The sequence below is a fragment of the Nylanderia fulva genome, unplaced genomic scaffold (genome assembly GCF_048542155.1).
Source record: "Nylanderia fulva isolate GAGA-0341 unplaced genomic scaffold, ASM4854215v1 Scaffold3, whole genome shotgun sequence".
Taxonomy (NCBI): Eukaryota; Metazoa; Arthropoda; class Insecta; order Hymenoptera; family Formicidae; genus Nylanderia; species Nylanderia fulva.
Window position 1 is genome coordinate 1,690,082 of NW_028190368.1, and position 23,050 is coordinate 1,713,131.

Here is a 23,050-nt window from a genome sequence, read left to right on the forward strand (position 1 = left end):
AAAATAGAGCAGAGAGAGAGAGAGAGAAAGAGGCATCTATACAGTATTATGTAAAATATCTATATAATTATTTAAATGCAGATCACTAAACATTTTTTTTATTTTCGGGAGGGAATTACCTCAGTGACTTCTCTTTTTTCAATAACTAATATTGAAAACTAATATTAGGAAAAATAAAACTAACCAGAGAGAAGATAATATTAATATTAGGAAAAATAAAATTATAAAAAAATTTAATAAAATTATGTACATAATAGAAATTCAGCAAATTAAAATTAATAGTAATTCGGTTAATTAAAATTATGTAATACATAATAGAGAAATTCGATGACATAAACATAAAATTATGTGCGCATAATAGGAAAACGGCAAATTAAAATAATATTAAGTTTGACCACAAACTGTAACAGTATCAAACGATTTGGTTGTGATTCAAGTCGCAAAATAAACTTCGAAACAACCAACCAGCCTCGCAGAAAAGAGGCCTCGATACTTTATTTAAAATTAAATTTACTCATTGTCAATTAACATGTCTTTTTTAAAGAAAGGATATAAAAATATATATTGATTATAATAATACATATATTAATTTACATTAGAGAGATACTAAAGATTACTAATTAGATTCTTATCCATCTAACGTACTTATTGTCCACTAGACCAATAATTTTCAGCTTTTTCCACCCCCTCTCGAAGAGGAGAACAAAACAAACATCACTCTTGTATAATTTACGTTACATGAATTATGAAAAATGTAGACATTTTCAAATCCCTTAGATTCTAAGTGATCTCTCTTTCTGGATTTAAAAGAAATTAAATACTCTTCACAAAACTACACTTATGGCAATATTTTTTACTACTTTATTATTTAAATTTAAAAAATATATATTAGCTCTACATGTGTAATATTCTCGAGTCTAAAATATAAACATATAAATTACAGGTTTGTGTCTGTGTATGTGTGTGTTCGTAGGTAAATTATACGCCTCAAAATATCAAACAATAAGTGTTATATTGTATAATTTATATTATAAAAAGAGAATTTTTTATTTATATTGAAATCTAGATTGGTATCTTTCACTAAATGTATTATCGTGGAAAATTGGATAATATAAAAAGTGATAAGCGATATTCAAATAAGATAAATTGCGTTGTAAAAACATATATTTATTTAATTTTATCTATATAATTGATTACTTAAGAAATTAATATTTGTATTGTCATTTGTGTATAATGTTTCAGTACAAAAAATGTTTATAGTAGTTTCACATATGTAAAACAGTCCTTTTAAACATCGTACACAGCGTGAGTCATTATATACCTATATAAATGTAAATATTATACAATTAAAATATACGTACATATATAAAACAAAAATAGAAAAATTTTCAGCACATTTTTTAAATTTGATTATTTACAATAATTTAATATTATACACATTTATAATAAAATATAAATAATATAAATTGAATATAATAAATAAATTATGTGTTACAATTTTGTATATATACATGTAGTAATAATAATGTAATTAATATTAATAAAGTATATTTATGTTAATTATTTCAAAACAATGTATGTATTTTATACATATATTAAATATATACAAATATATATAAATATATATATATAATTCATTATATTATTTATTATACATATACATATTTGATATATATTTACCTTTTAATATCTTAACTTTTATAATAATATAATAAAATCTTTTAATATTTTTATAAAAATTTATAATTAAACATAATATTTAAAAAATATTTATAATTAACATAAATATACACACCATTTGAATAATAACGAGCCATATATATATATATAAATAAAATTGCAGAGTGAATTCTGTTATTGTCAAAAAATAGTACTGAATATTTTCATATCTTTAGTTTATATTTGCAGAATTCCGAAACATTTAAATCTGTCTCATTCTTTCAAGTCGATTGTGTTCTCTGATTAAATATTATCTTTGTTAATTCACATTTTCTTTTCACACTCCTTTGAAATATTTCATCCCATCGTATTTCCACCTTTTTCCTCTCAAATTTTTTCTTCTGTGTCTTGAGTGCCTTATTCATCAAAATTTTAAGGCAACAAACTGGAATATCTCTATTAGCCGTCAATTTAAATTTCTCCTTTTTTAACACATTTAAGTTAATAATATAAAAATACTTAATAACTGCCGTATATTTCTGCAAATCGTCCCTTTTCCTTGATTATTTTATTCTTCTTTTTCGCTTTAAATATAACGGATTCATCGATTTTAGAACTGTTGATATTAGCAGTAATCTGCATCGCATTTATATATATAATTACTCATTTAAAGTTTTAATTGTTTCTACTTTTATTTCTTTTATCGGCATAAAGGTGTTTACTGCTGCTTTATCAGATTTTTCGGCATGCTGTTTCTTTGCATCAAAACAGTTTTATTGAAAACACCCTTTACCCTTTTACAGCTTAATCATTTTGCCTGTAAAAATAAAATGTAATGTCAGAAAGCAATATAATAATGAAAGCATAAGATAAATTCATCGCAACATTATACTTTTCGTTCTAGCATAGAGACTCATCAATTATCAATATTAGAAACATTAGGATGTAATGTATTCCACTCGATTGATTTTATTGAATTGAAGAATATTTCTTTCGTGTATATATATTGTTTCATTATTTTTTATAGATATATATTGACTCATCCATCGGCCACACAAACCGAATAGGATAATAATGATACATATACCAAATATCATAATACACTATAGACAGAGAGAGATAAAGATATCACGTATATAAAACATACAAAAAATTACAAGAAAAGTAATAAGAATTGCCGATAAAAGTGATTTTACTTGCGCCAATAGTTTATCACCATTATTTTTCGTCGTAATAGATACAAAAATTGTTGTCGGAAATATTAAGATCATTACTCCAATCGTCGATCCAATGATACTAAGAACAATCTCTAGGCTTGGCATTAGAATAGCGATTACCATAGCAATGGTTGCTATTGCGACAGTGAGGCATAGACATTTGAATTTTGACAAATGACTGACAAATAGCTCGTCAGTAGTTATCTAATATACAACACAATAAAGTATATAGATTAAGAATTACAATAATATATTTATCCTTATTTTAAAGAACATACATACCTGATTAAATAAAAGAGAATACAAGCTGTTACGACAAGTACGAATGACTAGAGGGAAATTGAATACAATCAAAACTATGAATAACAATTTAATAAATTCGGACAACATGTCAGGCTCAGAATTCAGTAAAATATTTCCTGCAAATTTAATATAAAGACGATAAAAGTAATAAAAATACAAATAATAATATATATGATAAATGAATGAATATATGAATAATAAATGAATGATATATGAATGAATAAGAATATATATGATGATGACAATTGCAACATATAGTTTATTTTAAGATAATGCATCAATTTTGTTACATTACCTGCGAGTGATTGAGTATTACCAAAGCGAATGTAACCAAAGAAGCCAACGATTATGCACATAACAGTACATATATTTAATGCTAGTCCTGCAACTTTATTCATTTTCTTTAGAGATGTAGTTGAAGTCATTTCATACATTTCGAGCAGTTGAATATGACAGAAGGAACCAATGAAAAAGATTGGCAAGCACTGGGGAATGCCAGCTAATCTCCAATAATCAACACTGTCCCAATTAATATTGCTCCACCAATTTTTCGGAATGAAAAATTTTATTACAGTCTGTCAATTAAAAATAAATAAAAACATAGAGTATTATGGTATAAAAGTTATATTAGCGCTTGTATTTTAGAACATTTTTATGAATGCACACGTCAAGTTATATTATACTTCTTACCTCTACTGCAACGCAAAGATAGAAGCTAACACTAATGATGTAAGTGTCAAACAGATAATCAATATTTTGACATAGTTCGACAAAAAAAACTACGAAGACTTCGATCACGATTATCCAGAGTGTGCGAATATGCTCCGAGATTACATTATCCATCTGATTCTGTACGAGCTGGAATCCCAGATCGCCGATGACGATGAAGTAGGCGACGCAAGTTCCCAGCATAAAACCGACGATTAAAATCTTCGCGAGAAACTTCCCTTTCATACCGAACGTGTGAGAAGCAAGTAGTACAAACTTGCGTTTATTTGCTAGTACGGACGACTTGATGAGAAAGCGACACGCCAGTCGTGACAAGATGTGACACAGAATTAATATTAGAGTGGCCAAGACGATGCCGCATTGTTTGAAGCAGTAGGGCATCGTCAGGAGACTCACCCCTACGAAGCTGTTAACGGGAGTCATCACTTGCGATATTAGTTCAATCATTTCCATCGATATAGTCATAGTCGGCATAGCTGATTATTATAGAAGTTTAAAGTTGTAAATTCTTCCTCTTTGTCACAGTGTGATGTTTCTTCGAATTCTTTTGCAATTATCAAAAATCACTCTGGAAAGTCGTCTTGAGCGATATATTAATTTCCTTGAAAAAAATATTTCGAGGTGTATAACAGAAGTTGTTGCATTATATTGCACTATTCTCGCGAAGTACTTTATTTTACAAAGAGTATATGCGTATATACTATATCTTTATATTGTGATATAAATTTAAATATTAAGTAATTATATAATACACATACGTTAACTTACCTAAGAAATTCTTATCCATCTAACGTCCTTATTGCCCGCAAAACTAACAATAAGAATTTTCAGCTTCTATCTCCTTGACTCTCTCAAAGAGATAAACAAAATAAACACCACTCTTTGTATAATTTACGTTACATAAGTTATTAAAATTTTAGACATTTTCAAATTCTTAAGATTATGCGCGTGATCTTTCTGAATTTATAAGAGAAATTAAATATTCCACAAAACTATATATATAGAGATATTTTCGACTTTTTTGATATAAATTAGAAAGTAAAAAATATATCCATATCTATCATCTTGTACAGTCTAAAATATAAACATATAAATTATATAAGTTTATGTGTGTGTGTGCGTGTCCATGTATAAATTAAACTCATCAAAATACATCTAATAATAAGTGCTACTATATAATTATATTATTATTTAAAAAAAGAATTTTTTATTTATATTAAAATGTAAATTGAAAACTTACACCAAATGTATTATTGGAAAATCGAATAATATATAATATCGATTAGGCTGAATTGTGGTGTCAAAAAAAATTTTATTTAATCTTATTTATATAATTGAATACTTAATAAATCAATATTTTTATTGTTGATTTTACACTTTTTCAGTTAAAAAAAAATTTATATGGTAGTCTTACATATGCAAAACAGTTATTTTAAATATTGTACGCAGTATGTGAGTTGCATTATATGTGGTTATATATATATATATATATATATATATATATATATGTATACATATTCTATTATTGAAATATACGCACATGTAATAATAGTAAAATAATAGTAAAATAATATTAATAATGTATATTTATGTTAAATAATTTAAAATAAATATATACGATTATATAGTATATAGATATATTAAGCATATTTATATACATATATATTTGATATATTTCTTTTTTTATATCTTAATTTTTATAATATATAATAAAATTTTAAATATTTCTATAAATATTAAAATAATTAAACATAAAATTTAAAAAATATTAATAATTAACTTAAATATACCATACTATTTGAAAAATAACGAGTTATTTATAAATAAACTTTGTTTAATAGTTATTGCAATGTGAATTCTATTATTGTCAAAATTATTACTGGATTTTCATATCTATGCATTATATATATATATATATTGTCAGGATTCGATAAGTGTTATTTCTCTCTTATTCTTTCAAGTCGATTGTGTTCTCTGATTAAATATCCTCTTTGTTAATTCGCATTTGCTTTCCTATTCTTTTAAATATCTCATTCCATTGCATTCAGAATTTACACATTCTTTTTTATATGCCTTAATTATCTTCAGAATTTTCAGGCGGAAAAACCGAGTATCTCGATTAGCCGCCATTTAAATGTCTCATTCTTTATCGCATCAAAGTTACAAGACTATCGTTTCTCTGCAGATCCACTGATCGTTACTTCTCCTTGCTTGTTATTCTCTTCCCTTTCGCTTTCAATATAAAGTATTCATTGATTGTAGAGCTGTCAATATTTACGGTAATAAATAATACTGCATCGCATATAAATTCAAGTTTAAAGTTTCAATTGTTTCTACTTTTATTTTTTTTATTGGCATAAGGATGTTTACTGCTGCTTTATCAGATTTTTTGTCACGCTGTTTCTTTATATCAATCACAGGTTTGGATGTGAATAATACTGATGAACATTATATCTTTCGGTGTCAAAACCATTTTAATGAGAATGTTATACTCTTCAGCAGCTTATTAATTTTGCCTGAAAAAAATAAAATGTAAAGTCAGAGATAGAGAGAGAGAGAGAGAGAGAGAGAGAGAGAGAGAGAGAGAAAGCATGATAATGAGAGCAATATATAAATTATCGCAATATTATACTTTTTGTTTTAGAATAGAAACGTGATATTAGAAATATTAGGATTGATGTGTAAATCCTCAGTTGTATTCCACAATCGATTGATTTCACTGGGAAGAATTGATTTTTCTTTTATATATAGATTCATCTAGTGCACATAGATTCTTCCATAATAATATAGATTCTTCAATAGGGTATATATATAGAATATCATAATACATATATCAAAAATTATAATGCCCTAGAGACAGTAAAAATATCACGCAAAAAACATAAAAAAATTAAAAGAAAAAAAATAAGAATTGCCGATAAAATTGACTTTACTTGAGCAAAAGGTCTTTCTCGATTATTTCTGTTCGTAGTAAATACAAAAATTAATGCCGGAAATATTAAGATTATTTGTTCAATCATCCATTCCATGATACTAAGAACAAACTCTAGACTTGGCATTAGAATAGCGATTATCATAGAAATGGGGGACTATTGCGATAGTGAGATATAAATGTAGGAGATCTGACAAATCACTGTCAAGTGGCTGGTCAGTAGTTACCTATAATATACAACGTAATAAAAAGTATATAGATAAAGAATTAGAATAATGTAACAATAATAATATATTTGTGCTTTTTATTAAAGAACATATCCTTGTATATAAAAGGGAATTCAAGATGCTACAACAAGCAAACATGACTGTATGAAAACTGGATACAACCAACCATATATATCCCACTTTAAACAGGTTGCATAATATGCTACACTCGTAACTCACTAAAATATTGCCTGCGGATTTAATATAAAAAAGATAAAAGTGAACAAAGTTGATGAGAACTGTTTAGAATAATAATATGTGACGGTGACAATTGCAACCTCGTTTATAGTAAGATAATGTATCATTTTTTATTAAATTACTTGCAAATGATTGAATATTACCAAAGCGAATGTAACCAAACAAGCCAACGATTATGTATATTAAAGTATTTCTATTTAATTCACTTATTACACTAGGTTTCCATGTTATTGGTTCTATTATTTCAGAATTATATGTTCCAAACATCTGAATACGAAAGCAGGAAGCCATAAATAATATTGGCAGGCACACGAAAATGCCATCTGATCTTCAATAATTAACACCGTACCACCATTCTTCCAAAAAAATATTACGAATAGATCCGATTACCATCTGTCAATTTAAATAAAGGAAAATATAGGGTATTAATATGTTATAAGTTATAATTAGCACTTGTATTTTAGAACATTTTCATGAATGCACATGTTGAGTCATATTATACTTTTTACCTCTGCTACAGTCCAACCATAGATGATTACAAAAAAATTGTCATCGGAGGAGTAATAGAGAAAAGGGATATATTCACGCAGTTCTTCGGGAAAAATAAATGTGGATCCGACTATGATTATGCAGATGATGCGATCTGTCTATATATATATCTAGAAATAATGTTCCCAGACAAAAAACGTCTAAAATCGGATCATAAGACGTCTTAAAGGAGTCATTAAGATGTCTTTTAGATGTCATATTAAAATATGTCTTTAAGACGTCAATAAGATATATCTTTAAGGCGTCTTATGTCCCGTTTTTAGACGCACGTGATGTTGTTTGGGTTTTTTGTCCTTTTGTTCTGAAATACATGTGAAATGCTTTAAGCGTCCTTTTAGTAAAAATAAATATGTAAATCTGTCGAAAGCGTTACGCACCTTTTTTCCGTAGTTAATCTTTTATGGTGTGGAAATCTTGTAGTACAAAAGTCCAACTTCGATTCCCAAGGCTGCGTCGGTTGATGTTTTGCATTTAGTATAATAAGTCAAGCACTTATTATTAGATGTATTTTGATGAGTTTAATTTATACATGGACACGCACACACACACATAAACTTATATAATTTATATGTTTATATTTTAGACTGTACAAGATGATAGATATGGATATATTTTTTACTTTCTAATTTATATCAAAAAAGTCAAAAATATCTCTATATATAGTTTTGTGGAATATTCAATTTCTCTTATAAATTCAGAAAGATCACGCGCATAATCTTAAGAATTTGAAAATGTCTAAAATTTTAATAACTTATGTAACGTAAATTATACAAAGAGTGGTGTTTATTTTGTTTATCTCTTTGAGAAAAGAGTCAAGGAGATAGAAGCTGAAAATTCTTATTGTTAGTTTTGCGGGCAATAAGGACGTTAGATGGATAAGAATTTCTTAGGTAAGTTAACGTATGTGTATTATATAATTACTTAATATTTAAATTTATATCACAATATAAAGATATAGTATATACGCATATACTCTTTGTAAAATAAAGTACTTCGCGAGAATAGTGCAATATAATGCAACAACTTCTGTTATACACCTCGAAATATTTTTTTCAAGGAAATTAATATATCGCTCAAGACGACTTTCCAGAGTAATTTTTGATAATTGCAAAAGAATTCGAAGAAACATCACACTGTGACAAAGAGGAAGAATTTACAACTTTAAACTTCTATAATAATCAGCTATGTCGATTATAATTACATCGATAAAATTGATGGAACTAACATCGCAAGTGATGACTCCCGTTAACAGCTTTGTAGGGGTGAGTCTCCTGACGATGCCCTACTGCTTCAAACAATGCGGCATCGTCTTGGCCACTCTAATGTTAATTTTGTGTCACATCTTGTCACGATTGACGTGTCGCTTTCTCATTAAGTCCTTCGTAATACCAAATAAAACCATGTTTGAACTACTTGATTCTCACACGTACGGTACGAAAGAGAAGTTTCTTGCGAATATTTTAATCGGCAGTTTTATGCTGGGAACTTGCGTCGCCTACTTCATCGTCATCGGCGATCTGGGATTCCAGCTCGTACAGAATCAGATGGATAATGTAATCTCGGAGCATATTCGCACACTCTGGATAATCGTGATCGAAGTCTTCGTAGTTTTTTTTGTCGAACTATGTCAAAATATTGATTACCTGTTTGACACTTACATCATTAGTGTTAGCTTCTATCTTTGCGTTGCAGTAGAGGTAAGAAGTATAATATAACTTGACGTGGGCATTCATAAAAATGTTCTAAAACACAAGCGCTAGTATAACTTTTATACCATAATACTCTATGTTTTTATTTATTTTTAATTGACAGACTGTAATAAAATTTTTCATTCCGAAAAATCGGTGGAGTAATATTAATTGGGACAGTGTTGATTATTGGAGATTAGCTGGCATTCCCCAGTGCTTGCCAATCTTTTTCATTGCTTCCTTCTGTCATATTCAACGGCTCGAAATGTATGAAATTGCTTCAAATACATCTCTAAATAAAATGAATATATATACTGTTATGTACATAATCGTTGGCTTCTTTGGTTACATTCGCTTTGGTAATACTCAATCACTCGCAGGTAATGTAACAAAATTGATGCATTATCTTAAAATAAACTATATGTTGCAATTGTCATCATCATATATATTATTATTTATTCATATATCATTCATTTATTATTCATATATTCATTCATTTATCATATATATTATTATTTGTTAGTTCATTACTTTTATCGTTTTTATATTAAATTTGCAGGAAATATTTTACTGAATTCCGAGCCTGACATGTTGTCCGAATTGATTAAATTGTTATTCATATTTTTGATTGTATTCAGTTTTCCTCTAGTCATTCGTATTTGTCGTAACAGCTTGTATTCTCTTTTATTTAATCAGGTATGTATGTTCTTTAAAATAAGGATAAATATATTATTGTAATTCTTAATCTATATACTTTATTGTGTTGTATATTAGATAACTACTGACGAGCTATTTGTCAGTCATTTGTCAAAATTCAAATGTTTATGCCTCACTGTCGCAATAGCAACCATTGCTATGGTAATCGCTATTCTAATGCCAAGCCTAGAGTTTGTTCTTAGTATCATTGGATCGACGATTGAAGTAATGATCTTAATATTTTCGACAATTTTTGTATCTATTACAACGAAAAATGTTGCTAAAGTATTGGCGCAAGTAAAATCACTTTTATCGGCAATTTTTATTACTTTCCTTGTAATTTCTTGTATGTTTTCTATTACTATTCGGTTTGTGTGACCGATGGATGAGTCAATATATATCTATAAAAAATAATGAAACAATATATATACACGAAAGAAATATTCTTCAATTCAATAAAATCAATCGAGTGGAATACATTACATCCTGATGTTTCTAATATTGATAATTGATGAGTCTCTATGCTAGAACGAAAAGTATAATGTTGCGATGAATTTATCTTATGCTTTCATTATTATATTGCTTTCTGACATTACATTTTATTTTTACAGGCAAAATGATTAAGCTGTAAAAGGGTAAAGGGTGTTTTCAATAAAACTGTTTTGATACAAAGAAACAACATGTCGAAAAATCTGATAAAGCAGCAGTAAACACCTTTATGCCGATAAAAGAAATAAAAGTAGAAACAATTAAAACTTTAAATGAGTAATTATATATATATAAATGCGATGCAGATTACTGCTAATATCAACAGTTCTAAAATCGATGAATCCGTTATATTTAAAGCGAAAAAGAAGAATAAAATAATCAAGGAAAAGGGACGATTTGCAGAAATATACGGCATTTATTAAGTATTTTTATATTATTAACTTAAATGTGTTAAAAAAGGAGAAATCTAAATTGACGGCTAATAGAGATATTCCAGTTTGTTGCCTAAAAATTCTGATGAATAAGGCACTCAAGACACAGAAGAAAAAGTTTGAGAGGAAAAAGGTGGAAATACGATGGGATGAAATATTTCAAAGGAGTGTGGAAAGAAAATGTGAATTAACAAAGAGAATATTTAATCAGAGAACACAATCGACTTGAAAGAATGAGAGAGATTTAAATGTTTCCGAATTCTGCAAATATAAACTATAGATATGAAAATATTCAGTACTATTTTTTGACAATAACAGAATTCACTCTGCAATTTTATTTATATATATATATATATATATGTATATATGGCTCGTTATTATTCAAATGGTGTGTATATTTATGTTAATTATAAATATTTTTTAAATATTATGTTTAATTATAAATTTGTATAAAAATATTGAAAGATTTTATTATATTATTATAAAAGTTAAGATATTAAAAGGTAAATATATATCAAATATGTATATGTATAATAAATAATATAATGAATTATATATATATATTTATATATATTTGTATATATTTAATATATGTATAAAATACATACATTGTTTTGAAATAATTAACATAAATATACTTTATTAATATTAATTACATTATTATTACTACATGTATATGTACAAAATTGTAACACATAATTTATTTATTATATTCAATTTATATTATTTATATTTTATTATAAATGTGTATAATATTAAATTATTGTAAATAATTAAATTTAAAAAATGTGCTGAAAATTTTTCTATTTTTGTTTTATATATGTACGTATATTTTAATTGTATGATATTTACATTTATATAGGTATATAATGACTCACGCTGTGTACGATGTTTAAAAGGACTGTTTTACATATGTGAAACTACTATAAACATTTTTTGTACTGAAACATTGTACACAAATGACAATACAAATATTAATTTCTTAAGTAATCAATTATATAGATAAAATTAAATAAATATATGTTTTTACAACGCAATTTTTATCTTATTTAAATATCGCTTATCACTTTTCATATTATCCAATTTTCCACAATAATACATTTAGTGAAAGATACCACAATCTAGATTTCAATATAAATAAAAAATTCTCTTTTTATAATATGAATTATACAATATAACACTTATTGTTTGATATTTTGAGGCGTATAATTTACCTACGAAAACACACACATACACAGACACAAACCTGTAATTTATATGTTTATATTTTAGACTCGATAATATTACACACATATAGAGCTAATATATATTTTTTAAATTTAAATAATAAAGTTGTAAAAAATATTTCCATAAGTGTAGTTTTGTGAAGAGTATTTAATTTCTTTTAAATCCAGAAAGATTACTTAGAATCTAAGGGATTTGAAAATGTCTACATTTTTCATAATTCATGTAACGTAAATTATACAAGAGTGATGTTTGTTTTGTTCTCCTCTTCGAGAGGGGGTGGAAAAAGCTGAAAATTATTGGTCTAGTGGACAATAAGTACGTTAGATGGATAAGAATCTAATTAGTAATCTTTAGTATCTCTCTAATGTAAATTAATATATGTATTATTATAATCAATATATATTTTTATATCCTTTCTTTAAAAAAGACATGTTAATTGACAATGAGTAAATTTAATTTTAAATAAAGTATCGAGGCCTCTTTTCTGCGAGGCTGGTTGGTTGTTTCGAAGTTTATTTTGCGACTTGAATCACAACCAAATCGTTTGATACTGTTACAGTTTGTGGTCAAACTTAATATTATTTTAATTTGCCGTTTTCCTATTATGCGCACATAATTTTATGTTTATGTCATCGAATTTCTCTATTATGTATTATATAATTTTAATTAACCGAATTACTATTAATTTTAATTTGCTGAGTTTCTATTATGTACATAATTTTATTAAATTTTTTTATAATTTTATTTTTCCTAATATTAATATTATCTTCTCTCTGGTTAGTTTTATTTTTCCTAATATTAGTTTTCAATATTAGTTATTGAAAAAAGAGAAGTCACTGAGGTAATTCCCTCCCGAAAATAAAAAAAATGTTTAGTGATCTGCATTTAAATAATTATATAGATATTTTACATAATACTGTATAGATGCCTCTTTCTCTCTCTCTCTCTCTCTCTGCTCTATTTTTCTCAGAGTATTACAACAATATATTGTAAATATAAAATCTTCACTGAAAATTTTTTCATTTTTTTCATATTATATTTTTTAAATAGATAGAATAAATAATTTTTCTATTTTATAATGTAAAAATAATTTTGAAAATTTAATTTGAATTATAAAATAACGAATAGTATTTTCTACTTTAAACATTTTTATAGCAATAATGCTGTACATCTTATATTTCAAATATTATTTTGATTACGTGTAATATGCATCAATAAATTATTTCAGGAAGCTGAATATATATATATATATATATATATATATATATATCTAGAAAGAATGTTCCCAGACAAAGAAAGTCTAAAATCGGATCATAAGACGTCTTAAAGGAGTCATTAAGATGTCTTTATGTCATATTAAAATATGTCTTTAAGACGTCAATAAGATATATCTTTAAGGCGTCTTATGTCCCGTTTTTAGACGCACGTGATGTTTGGGTTTTTTGTGCTTTTGTTCTGAAATACGTGTGAAATGCTATAACCGTCATTTTAGTGAAAATAAATATGTAAATCTGTCGAAAGCGGTACGCACTTTTTTTCCGTAGTTAATCTTTTATAGTGTGGAAATCTTGTAGTACAAAAGTCCAACTTCGATTCCCAAGGCTGCGTCGGTTGATGTCGGCATGCTTGTCGGCACACTTGAAGGATCGGATGAAGGCCAAAGTAACAATTCCAACAGCTAGATGGAACCATCGGAACGAATCGTAACATCGGAACCGGTCACAAACCAGCACTCTTTGAGTTGGAACTTATTGTATCGCGATTATATTCAACTTTGAAAAAAAAATTTTTTTTTTTTCATAAACATACCTACAGATTTTTTCTGCCGTATTTCATAGATAAAAAAAATCTAAAAAAATCGACCACCATAAACATTTCAGCTATACATAAAAATCTTCACAAAATGAAAGTAGCATAATATTTTTCAAAGAGAGAGAATGTGTTAAGCTCTTCTGAGATTAAAAAAAAAATTATCTTTTCATTTTTGTTTATTTAAAAAAATCTATATTTAATCTCTCTTACGTGAAAAAGTTTTAAAACGATATTAAGTAGACCATAATTTATATCGATATAATATTTACTACTTAATATCGTGTTATTATAATTGTTTCTCACACACACAAGTAATTTCTAAATATAAAAAAATATATCTTCTCTCTCTTCTGTATCTCTATTTTTCCTCTGCGACCGGGCAGCCGTCCAATCGGCCATTCGGAGCAAAATAAATACGAGATCTTGAATGAACGAAAACATTCCTCTCGCTCTTAAACATAAGTACTATGTCTCGATATCGCGGAATTTTTTCGCCACGCTATCGCAAACTCTATCGCCGATCCCGATTACTTTCGACGAGGCCGGGGCGATTTAATTCATTCGCGTTAACTCGATGTGTTTTCCCATTTCCTCCCTCTCTCTCTCTCTCTTACCCCCTTCGCTTTGATACGCACACACAGACTCTCTCGGGGCCTTAAACGCCTCTTATTACCGTGCGCAACTATTGCCTTCCTAATGAACGCCGTAATTTATAATGCGTGGCGGCTGCTTCTGTCGACTTTATTGGGCGCAGAAACCGGGGACACTTCAAAGGTCCGCTTATCATTTGTGTGTCACACACGTTACTCGAACGGCTATCGTCGACTCGTCGATCGGGGGCGGCCTTCTTTTTCTTTTTTGTTTCTGTTATTCGATATTATTATTATTTGCGTATGCAAATTAACTGCATAAAGTTACGACATCGCGAAGGATATCGTTAACGAGAAGCAAACGAAGAATCGATGTGTTAATACATCCGCGATATTTTATGTACTTTTAATTACTATTGGAAACTATACAGTGTTATATTTCGGAGAATCCCACTGAACAATTTTTGTTCTTTGTAATTTTATTTTTTATATTATTTTATATTATTTTTATACATATATTATTTTTATATATGTATATGTTATTTTTATATTATATTATTTTCTTAATTAGAGAAGAGTGTATATGTACTATATTGTCTAAATGAAGAAACAAATGAATTAATATTTAATTATCAGTGTTGTGCTTAGATGATTTTAAAATTAGCTAATTAAAGATAAGATAAAAATAAATATAAATTTATCTTTGATAAGATAAAGATATTTTTCTTTCAAATACATCTATAGATAAAAGATAAAAATATATTCATATTTTGATTTCTCTTTTTATGTATTAAAACTCTAAACCAATAATAATCTGAACACATTATTCTAGATAATTTAGTAAAGATATTTTGGTCATCTAAGATGTGAATAAAGAAAATGCCTATTTTTATTATCTATATAAAAATAAGACGACACCAAAATTTCATCCATATAATTTTATTTAAATAACAGCAAACACTGTTAATTATAAATTGCACGATATTACGAAAGTTCTCGTCTCAAGCTATCGGACAATCATCTGGTCCCGGAGTTCTCTCTCTCTCTCTCTCTCTCTCTCTTTTCTCCACGCGGTGCAACTTTTTCTCGATGTGAAATAATTGACGCGTTTCTCTCCTCCGCAGAGCGATCCCACGAAACGCATGCACATATACACGCGGAGAAAAGACCGTGAACATTAAATGCGTGTCTCTCCGTGATGTGACAGACAGACCGCGTGTCCAGACGGGACCAGAAGAAAAAAGAGAGAGAGAGAGAGAGAGAAGGAGGAGTTCAACGAGCGGCGGTCGCGCTCGAAATCGAGAATACGTCCTTCCTTTTCTCTGCGCGAGATGAGAGGAATTTTAGTTGTAATGCGGACTACAGAGAGCATTATTTATTAATAGCAAACCCGATGGCGTTGCGCGTGTATGCATGCACGCGTATATACATATATATATAAGTATATATCTTAAGGGAGTGGCGCGGAGCGCCATGCTAGAGCGAACGCAACAGCATACGATGAATCGTGGAACGGATCTCTCTTTCTCTCTCGCACCTCAAGTTTTCCCGCTCTCTTCATCTTTCTTCTATCCCCGTACGATTCTGTCGTTCGCGCTTATTCGCTCTTTCTCTCTCCCTTCTTTCCTGTCTGCGTCCTTCTCGCTCCCGCGAGACTCCGCTCGGCCTCTCTCTGTCGGTCAACACACGGACTCGCTCGCGCACTCACGGGACAGCTCGCCGTTGTAGGAGAGTAGACGAGCGCTTTGTCGGCGCCCGCGGCTGAGATCAAACGCGCCGACCGCAGCCGTCCTTTCCCCCGTGCCGTAACACGACCAAGGCTCCACCGTTCGTTCGCTTCGCTCCGGACTGGTCTTTCTCTTCCTCTCTCGCTCTTTCCCCTCCGGTATCGTCCGCGTATCCACGTCGAGAGTCCGCAAGCACGCTTGGTCGCTGGACCGACGAGAGTCGTTCGCTCTCTCGCTAGCGGCAAAATCGTATTATAGCCTTCTCTGTATCCTGTCGGGGGCCTCCTCGCGGGGCCCTATATCCCCCTTTTTGAGAGAGAGAGAGAGAACTCCCCTTGCGATAAATATTTACCTCGCCCTTTTGACGCCGTTACCGTCTAATCGACGCAATTGCGCGCGACGCTTGACAGTTAGACGTCAACGACGATGTCCCGACGTGTATATACGCTTTATTCTTGAGCTCGGATAATTAGAGGCTTCGATGGACTTGTCTCTGTCGGGTCCAGCTTCTTGCTTTCTTTCCATTGCACGATTAGGCGAAATGAAAATTATCAAGAATTCGCGGTCTACTTTGTGATGTTTTCATTCGAAGCGCCAAGTCGATCGAGAACTCGAATTATAATCGATCTCGATTCTTGCGATTTGTGATGCACAGATTACTTAAACGCAATAAGTAGAAAGAGAGGTTTACTCCAATATGTATTATTCTTAGTGCCAAATCGATCGAGAGCTCAAAGTGCTCTACGAGAACTCGAATTATAATCGATTTCGATTTTTGCGATCTGCAATGCACAGATGATTACTTAAACGCAATAAGTAGAAAGAGAGGTCTACTCTAATATATATATATTATTCTTAGTGCCAAATCGATCGAGAGTTCAAAGTGCTGTACGAGAACTCGAATTATAATTGATTTCGATTTTTGCGATCTGCAATGCACAGATGATTACTTAAACGCAATAAGTAGAAAGAGAGGTCTACTCCAATGTATATATTATTTAGAGCGCCAAATCGATCGAGAACTCAAAGTGCTCTACGAGAACTCGAATTATAATCGATTTCGATTTTTGCGATCTGCAATGCGCAGATGATTACTTAAACGCAATAAGTAGAAAGAGAGGTCTACTCTAATATATATATATTATTCTTAGTGCCAAATCGATCGAGAGTTCAAAGTGCTGTACGAGAACTCGAATTATAATTGATTTCGATTTTTGCGATCTGCAATGCACAGATGATTACTTAAACGCAATAAGTAGAAAGAGAGGTCTACTCCAATGTATATATTATTTAGAGCGCCAAATCGATCGAGAACTCAAAGTGCTCTACGAGAACTCGAATTATAATCGATTTCGATTTTTGCGATCTGCAATGCGCAGATGATTACTTAAACGCAATAAGTAGAAAGAGAGGTCTACTCTAATATATATATATATTATTCTTAGTGCCAAATCGATCGAGAGTTCAAAGTGCTTCACGAGAACTCGAATTATAATTGATTTCGATTTTTGCGATCTGCAATGCACAGATGATTACTTAAACGCAATAAGTAGAAAGAGAGGTCTACTCCAATGTATATATTATTTAGAGCGCCAAATCGATCGAGAACTCAAAGTGCTCTACGAGAACTCGAATTATAATCGATTTCGATTTTTGCGATCTGCAATGCGCAGATTACTTAAACGCAATAAGTAGAAAGAGAGGTCTACTCTAATATATATATATATATATTATTCTTAGTGCCAAATCGATCGAGAGTTCAAAGTGCTGTACGAGAACTCGAATTATAATCGATTTCGATTTTTGCGATCTGCAATGTATAGATGGCTACTTAGATGCAATGACCCTAACAGCACACATATCCCGAAGACATTCAAGAGAACATTCTGAGGATGTTCGAATGTCTTCTGGATATCCTCTGAATATCTTTCGGATATGTTGTGCTATTAGGGGAGTAAAAAAGAAAGAGAGGCCTACTCTAATATCTAATAATATATTATTCATACCGCCAAGTCGATCGAGAGTGCTCTAATTCGAATTTAAAATCGATCTCGATTCCTGCGATCTTCACAGCTCATTTCGGCGCAATGAGCAAAAGAGAGAAAGAGAGAAGGATTGAATTCTCGCAAGAAACGCATCTGAAAATAGTTTATTATTAATAGATGACTCGCGCGAATTCACGCGCACACGGAAACACGCGGTATAAAGATGAAAGAGAGAGAGAGAGAGCTCGCTGCCGGCGTTATTTCGAGGCTAGTCTGTACTCGCGTTTTTTGAGAGCCGCGCGTTTTATTCCCCCTCACTGCCGAACGGAGAGCGAGAGCTCGGGGCCCTTTCCTCGGCCCCCTTCCCAACCCGCGGCACCGTCATCTCGCTCCCTCCCTCCCCCCCTTTCCGCCCCGCCCCTAGTCGGCCGCCGCAGTTTCCCTTTTGCCTCTGTCTTCCCCTCGCCGTGCCGCCTCTCTCCCCTCCCGGCCCCTTTTGCCTCTTTCTCTCTTTCTCCGTCGACCTTCTCTCTGCCGCCTCTTAAAAACGAGACTTGCCGCCGACTTTCCGACAAAGGAATAAAGAAAAGAAACAACTAGCCACGCTACGCGGCTGAAGATGGCACGGCAAACCGTACCGCATAACGCGGCACGGCACGGCACAGCACGCCACAGCGTGGCATGGCATGGGTAGAGAGCCTTTCTGTATAGGGAGTGTGCGAGGGGGATGCTTCAGTACCGCCGACCGGCGATCCATTGGCGTCCTCCTCCGGGGACGCGAAAAGCGTACGGATTGCCGCGAATTGTCGGAAACGTCACCCTTACGTCGCGATATACGTCCCGAGCAGCCATCTGTCGTCGTTAAACGTCAAAGTGATATCGTTAAGCGTCATTTTGATGTTTCATGATTCATTTTGACGTCAATGACGTCAATTTGCTATTTAGGATGCTCGTTTTGACGTTTTAAACGTCAAAATCATTTTGCTCATTTTGACGTTTTTTGACATCTAATGACGTTTAATGACGTCAGTTTGCTTGCCGCGAATTGTCGGAAACGTCATCCTTACGTTAAGCGTCATTTTGATGTTTCATGATGTCATTTTGACGTCAATGACGTCAGTTTGCTATTTGGGATGCTCGTTTTGACGTTTTAAACGTCAAAATCATTTTGCTCATTTTGACGTTTTTTGACATCTAATGACGTTTAATGACGTCAGTTTGCTTGCCGCGAATTGTCGGAAACGTCATTCTTACGTCGCGATATACATCCCGAGCAGCCAATTGCCGTCGTTAAACGTCAAAGTGATATCGTTAAGCGTCATTTTGATGTTTCATGATGTCATTTTGACGTCAATGACGTCAGTTTGCTATTTGGGATGCTCGTTTTGACGTTTTAAACGTCAAAATCATTTTGCTCATTTTGACGTTTTTTTATACGTCATTTTGACATCTAATGACGTTTAATGACGTCAGTTTGCTATTTGGGATGCTCGTTTTGATGTTTAAACGTCAAAATCATTTTGCTCATTTTGACGTCTTTTGACATCTAATGACGTTTAATGACGTTAGTTTGCTACTTGGGATATATTCCATTCCGTCATTGAATCCTACTGTTACATAATTAGTCCCATGCGTTTCAAATTTTTTCGATGCATTCGAATGTTTAAATTTTCATAATCTCAAATTAAGATTATATCACAATTATGACATCAAAGGTGAAAAAACACGTTGTCAAGAGAAAAAAATAGTTTTCAAAGTATTTTACACGTTTGCTAAAGTCACATCTGAAATAGTGTTTCATCGAAATATCTTTTCATTAAAAAATGGTATTAATATTTAAGAATTTTCAGCGTGTGGTTTCTCATCTCTGACGTCACAATCCAACATGGCCGCGGCGAGGAACCTTAATTTCCTTCTCAAAAAAATGTATCTATTTTTTGATAGCAGGTTGCTAACAATATAACTTTTTGTAAGTCTCTTTTATAGCTCATATTACTTTCTCAATCTTTATTATTGTGTCAAATATTTAACAAAGTGAAAAAAATGTTAATTTCAAATTTTATAGTACCTATATTTTATGATACTATTATAATTTGAAAATTATTATGACCATTGCATGCATGTGTATATAAAAAAGTAAAAAAAAATTAAATTCGAAATTTTATTTGACACGCGTAATTGAAAAATCACATGACAGAGGAGACGAGAATTGACGAGGAACTGTCAAAAGGATTCGGAAGCCGTCAATATATATCGCGATATATGATATTTAATTTCGCTACACGCCGGTCAGAGCGCGAAACTTTGTATACAAAGGACTTCGGTCGTTTTTGTCCAAGTTAATTGTTTCTCTCTTTTTTTTTTTTATTTCGCCGAAGCGTGGTTGGTGTCTAACAGTAGCGGACGGCACCGGTAGTAGGGTATCAAAAGGGAGGGAAAAGGGATATATATACAATATATATATATATATATATATGTATATGTAAGCGCGGCGGATCTTCCTCGATGGCGACGCCTATGTTTCTTCTGAAACACCGCTAGGAGATAATAGCGTGCGGGTACAGTCTCCAAAAAGAGTATATTTCCGATTCGATATACGACCTTTCCGAGGAGTACCTCTTCGTGCGCAGCAGTACCTCTTCGTGTTTTCTCGATGAAGCGACGTAAATAAAGAATGTGTATCTCAACACGAAGTGAGAGAGAGGAATGCGAAATCGGAACGCTTTATCCCAATTTGCTTCTTGCCTCCCCTTCGCTTTTCTCTCCGACTTGGGGCTTCATTGAAGCGTCCGTCGAAGCGACACAGAACGATGACGTGCGTGTAAACAACGTCCGTGTAAACGGATCAAAATCATTCAATGGCAAGGATATCGATTTCCGCGCCGAAAGTAGGCCAAAAGTTTAGGCTTTTTTTTTAACGGCTCAAAAATTTCTGCCGCAATTCTGTATACATATGTGAAAGAAAAATGATTATCGATTTTATTTACTTTAGATCCTTCAATGTTAAGGTCGAAAATTTTTTAATGATTAATTATAGCGCGCGATTTTATAATTGAAATTAAATTTTGTGATGCTATTGAATTTTCTTTATGATTGTTATTATTATTTGTTCAATTTTGAACATATTAAAAATATTTGCAATGCAATTTTTGTCTTGAAAAAATATATATTGGATAACACATTCCTATTAAGTATTAAAATTTATTAAGTTAGATAAGATTAAGTCAGATACGTGTTGGGATAACTTTCTCTTCTTAATCTGAAGACTTAAAAAAAATACACAGTTGACTGATAAACATCTCTTTCTCTTTTATCAAACTCTCTTAGAAATGTAATCTCTTAGATAACAATTCGATCCGCCTCAATTTAATTTAATTTTAAAAAAATGGAGAACACGCGACATCGCGCAGAAACTTTCAAGACCATTCGTTTTTAAATCTCCTGCGATTCGCAGAGATTCGCGAAATTGGCTTTTAAAAATCATTCTGAAAATTCTCTTTGCGCAGAAATATTCATAAGAACTGCATCGTTGCATTCAGAATCCAAACAGTAACAGAATGCAATTTCCAATGCTCGACGCGACGTCGTTTTGCATATTATTCCGGAAACGACTAAGTCGAAGATCGGAGTTGACGATACGTTGGACGAAGGTGCAACATATATAATCTCGAGCATATATATAAATTAAATAATTGCTTTTGGAAAGTCAATTTTTCTTTATAAATATCGTAAATAGTGTCTTCTTTTTAAAAGCGGTCCGCGTTAAAATTTTTATGTAAAATATTTATGTGTTAATTTAACATATTACTGTTATGTTAATTGAACTTAAATGTTAAATTATTAAAACAACTGAAAAAAGATGTGAAAATAACACAATGTGCATCTATTTTAATTTTACATAATAAATATATGTTCTGTTTTATTAGTGACAAGATCTGTTAAAATTTACAGAAAAAAATTGGATATCTATTAACAGAAATTTTTCAACCGTATAGTTGTCCAACAATCGGAAGCGAAATTTATGTTAATGTGTCAACTCCGAGATTGACGGTGTCAGGCATCTCGTCTCTCTCTCACTCGTGTCAAAAGTAATTCTTCCTTCCGGTATTATTGAACCCGATTTTACATCCATATAATTTACGAAAATATTCAAAGTCGAATTATTTTCCTATTTCTAATTACGATTCGATGGTTGATAAAATTCTTTGATATTTGCATGACAAATTTTAATTACAAGACATTAATATATTATCCTCATCGGCTCATTATATAATCTCTCTCTTGATTCGAGGAAAAATTCGAAGCTTGAATCACAGAAAAATTATCTTTACTCCAGCTAGAATATTCCTTTTCAGATAAATTACAAAAATATTTCGCCCATATTACATACATACAATAATTCATGAAACATGTCTACGATTTATACATATATACGAACAACACAGTACCACCGTTACAATTCTAGGTCGTGTAAATCGGGCTTCGTACCGTGCGCTTTTCGGAGGAAGACAGCTCTCGCGCGCTCTTCGACAAACCGGGTATGCAAAGGAGA

At 31.1% G+C, this 23,050-nt stretch overlaps 2 protein-coding genes across 4 annotated transcripts; one reads left to right on the plus strand and one right to left on the minus strand.

The window, feature by feature from the left end:
- Window positions 1–1,798: 1,798 nt before the first annotated feature.
- On the minus strand, window positions 1,799–4,737 carry LOC114946223 (putative sodium-coupled neutral amino acid transporter 10). Its single transcript, XM_029322674.2, has 7 exons — window positions 4,677–4,737; window positions 3,870–4,509; window positions 3,475–3,754; window positions 3,159–3,295; window positions 2,856–3,080; window positions 2,552–2,762; window positions 1,799–2,476 (listed from the first exon to the last, which is right to left on the minus strand). Exons 2-6 carry the CDS (start codon window positions 4,380–4,382, stop codon window positions 2,598–2,600), a joined length of 1,320 nt encoding a protein of 439 aa, XP_029178507.2. The 5' UTR covers window positions 4,383–4,509; window positions 4,677–4,737; the 3' UTR covers window positions 1,799–2,476; window positions 2,552–2,597.
- A 3,937-nt stretch (window positions 4,738–8,674) lies between these two features.
- LOC114929896 (putative sodium-coupled neutral amino acid transporter 10) lies at window positions 8,675–11,542 on the plus strand. Of its 3 annotated transcripts, none has more exons than XR_014925062.1 (6): window positions 8,675–8,743; window positions 8,911–9,550; window positions 9,666–9,921; window positions 10,101–10,237; window positions 10,316–10,773; window positions 10,849–11,542. XR_014925062.1 is itself a non-coding variant. In XM_029301642.2 (6 exons), the coding sequence occupies exons 2-6, from the start codon at window positions 9,038–9,040 to the stop codon at window positions 10,855–10,857; spliced, it is 1,062 nt and encodes a 353-aa protein (XP_029157475.1). In that variant the 5' UTR covers window positions 8,675–8,743; window positions 8,911–9,037; the 3' UTR covers window positions 10,858–11,542. The 3 variants fall into 3 exon arrangements, 1 of the variants encoding a protein (XP_029157475.1); XM_029301642.2 differs by having other exon boundaries at window positions 10,316–10,462; XR_014925063.1 differs by lacking the exon at window positions 8,675–8,743 and having other exon boundaries at window positions 9,054–9,115; window positions 9,325–9,550.
- Window positions 11,543–23,050: the final 11,508 nt, after the last annotated feature.

Coding starts and splice junctions, on each gene's coding strand:
- LOC114946223 (XM_029322674.2), bottom strand. CDS start 4,382: ATGCCGACTATGACTATATCGATGGAAATGATTGAACTAATATCGCAA. Junction 3,081..3,158: donor ATTCTCTTTTATTTAATCAG/GTATGTATGTTC, acceptor GTTGTATATTAG/ATAACTACTGACGAGCTATT. Junction 2,763..2,855: donor GTGATAAACTATTGGCGCAA/GTAAAATCACTT, acceptor CTCTGTCTATAG/TGTATTATGATATTTGGTAT.
- LOC114929896 (XM_029301642.2), top strand. CDS start 9,038: ATGTCGATTATAATTACATCGATAAAATTGATGGAACTAACATCGCAA. Junction 9,551..9,665: donor ATCTTTGCGTTGCAGTAGAG/GTAAGAAGTATA, acceptor TTTAATTGACAG/ACTGTAATAAAATTTTTCAT. Junction 10,238..10,315: donor ATTCTCTTTTATTTAATCAG/GTATGTATGTTC, acceptor GTTGTATATTAG/ATAACTACTGACGAGCTATT.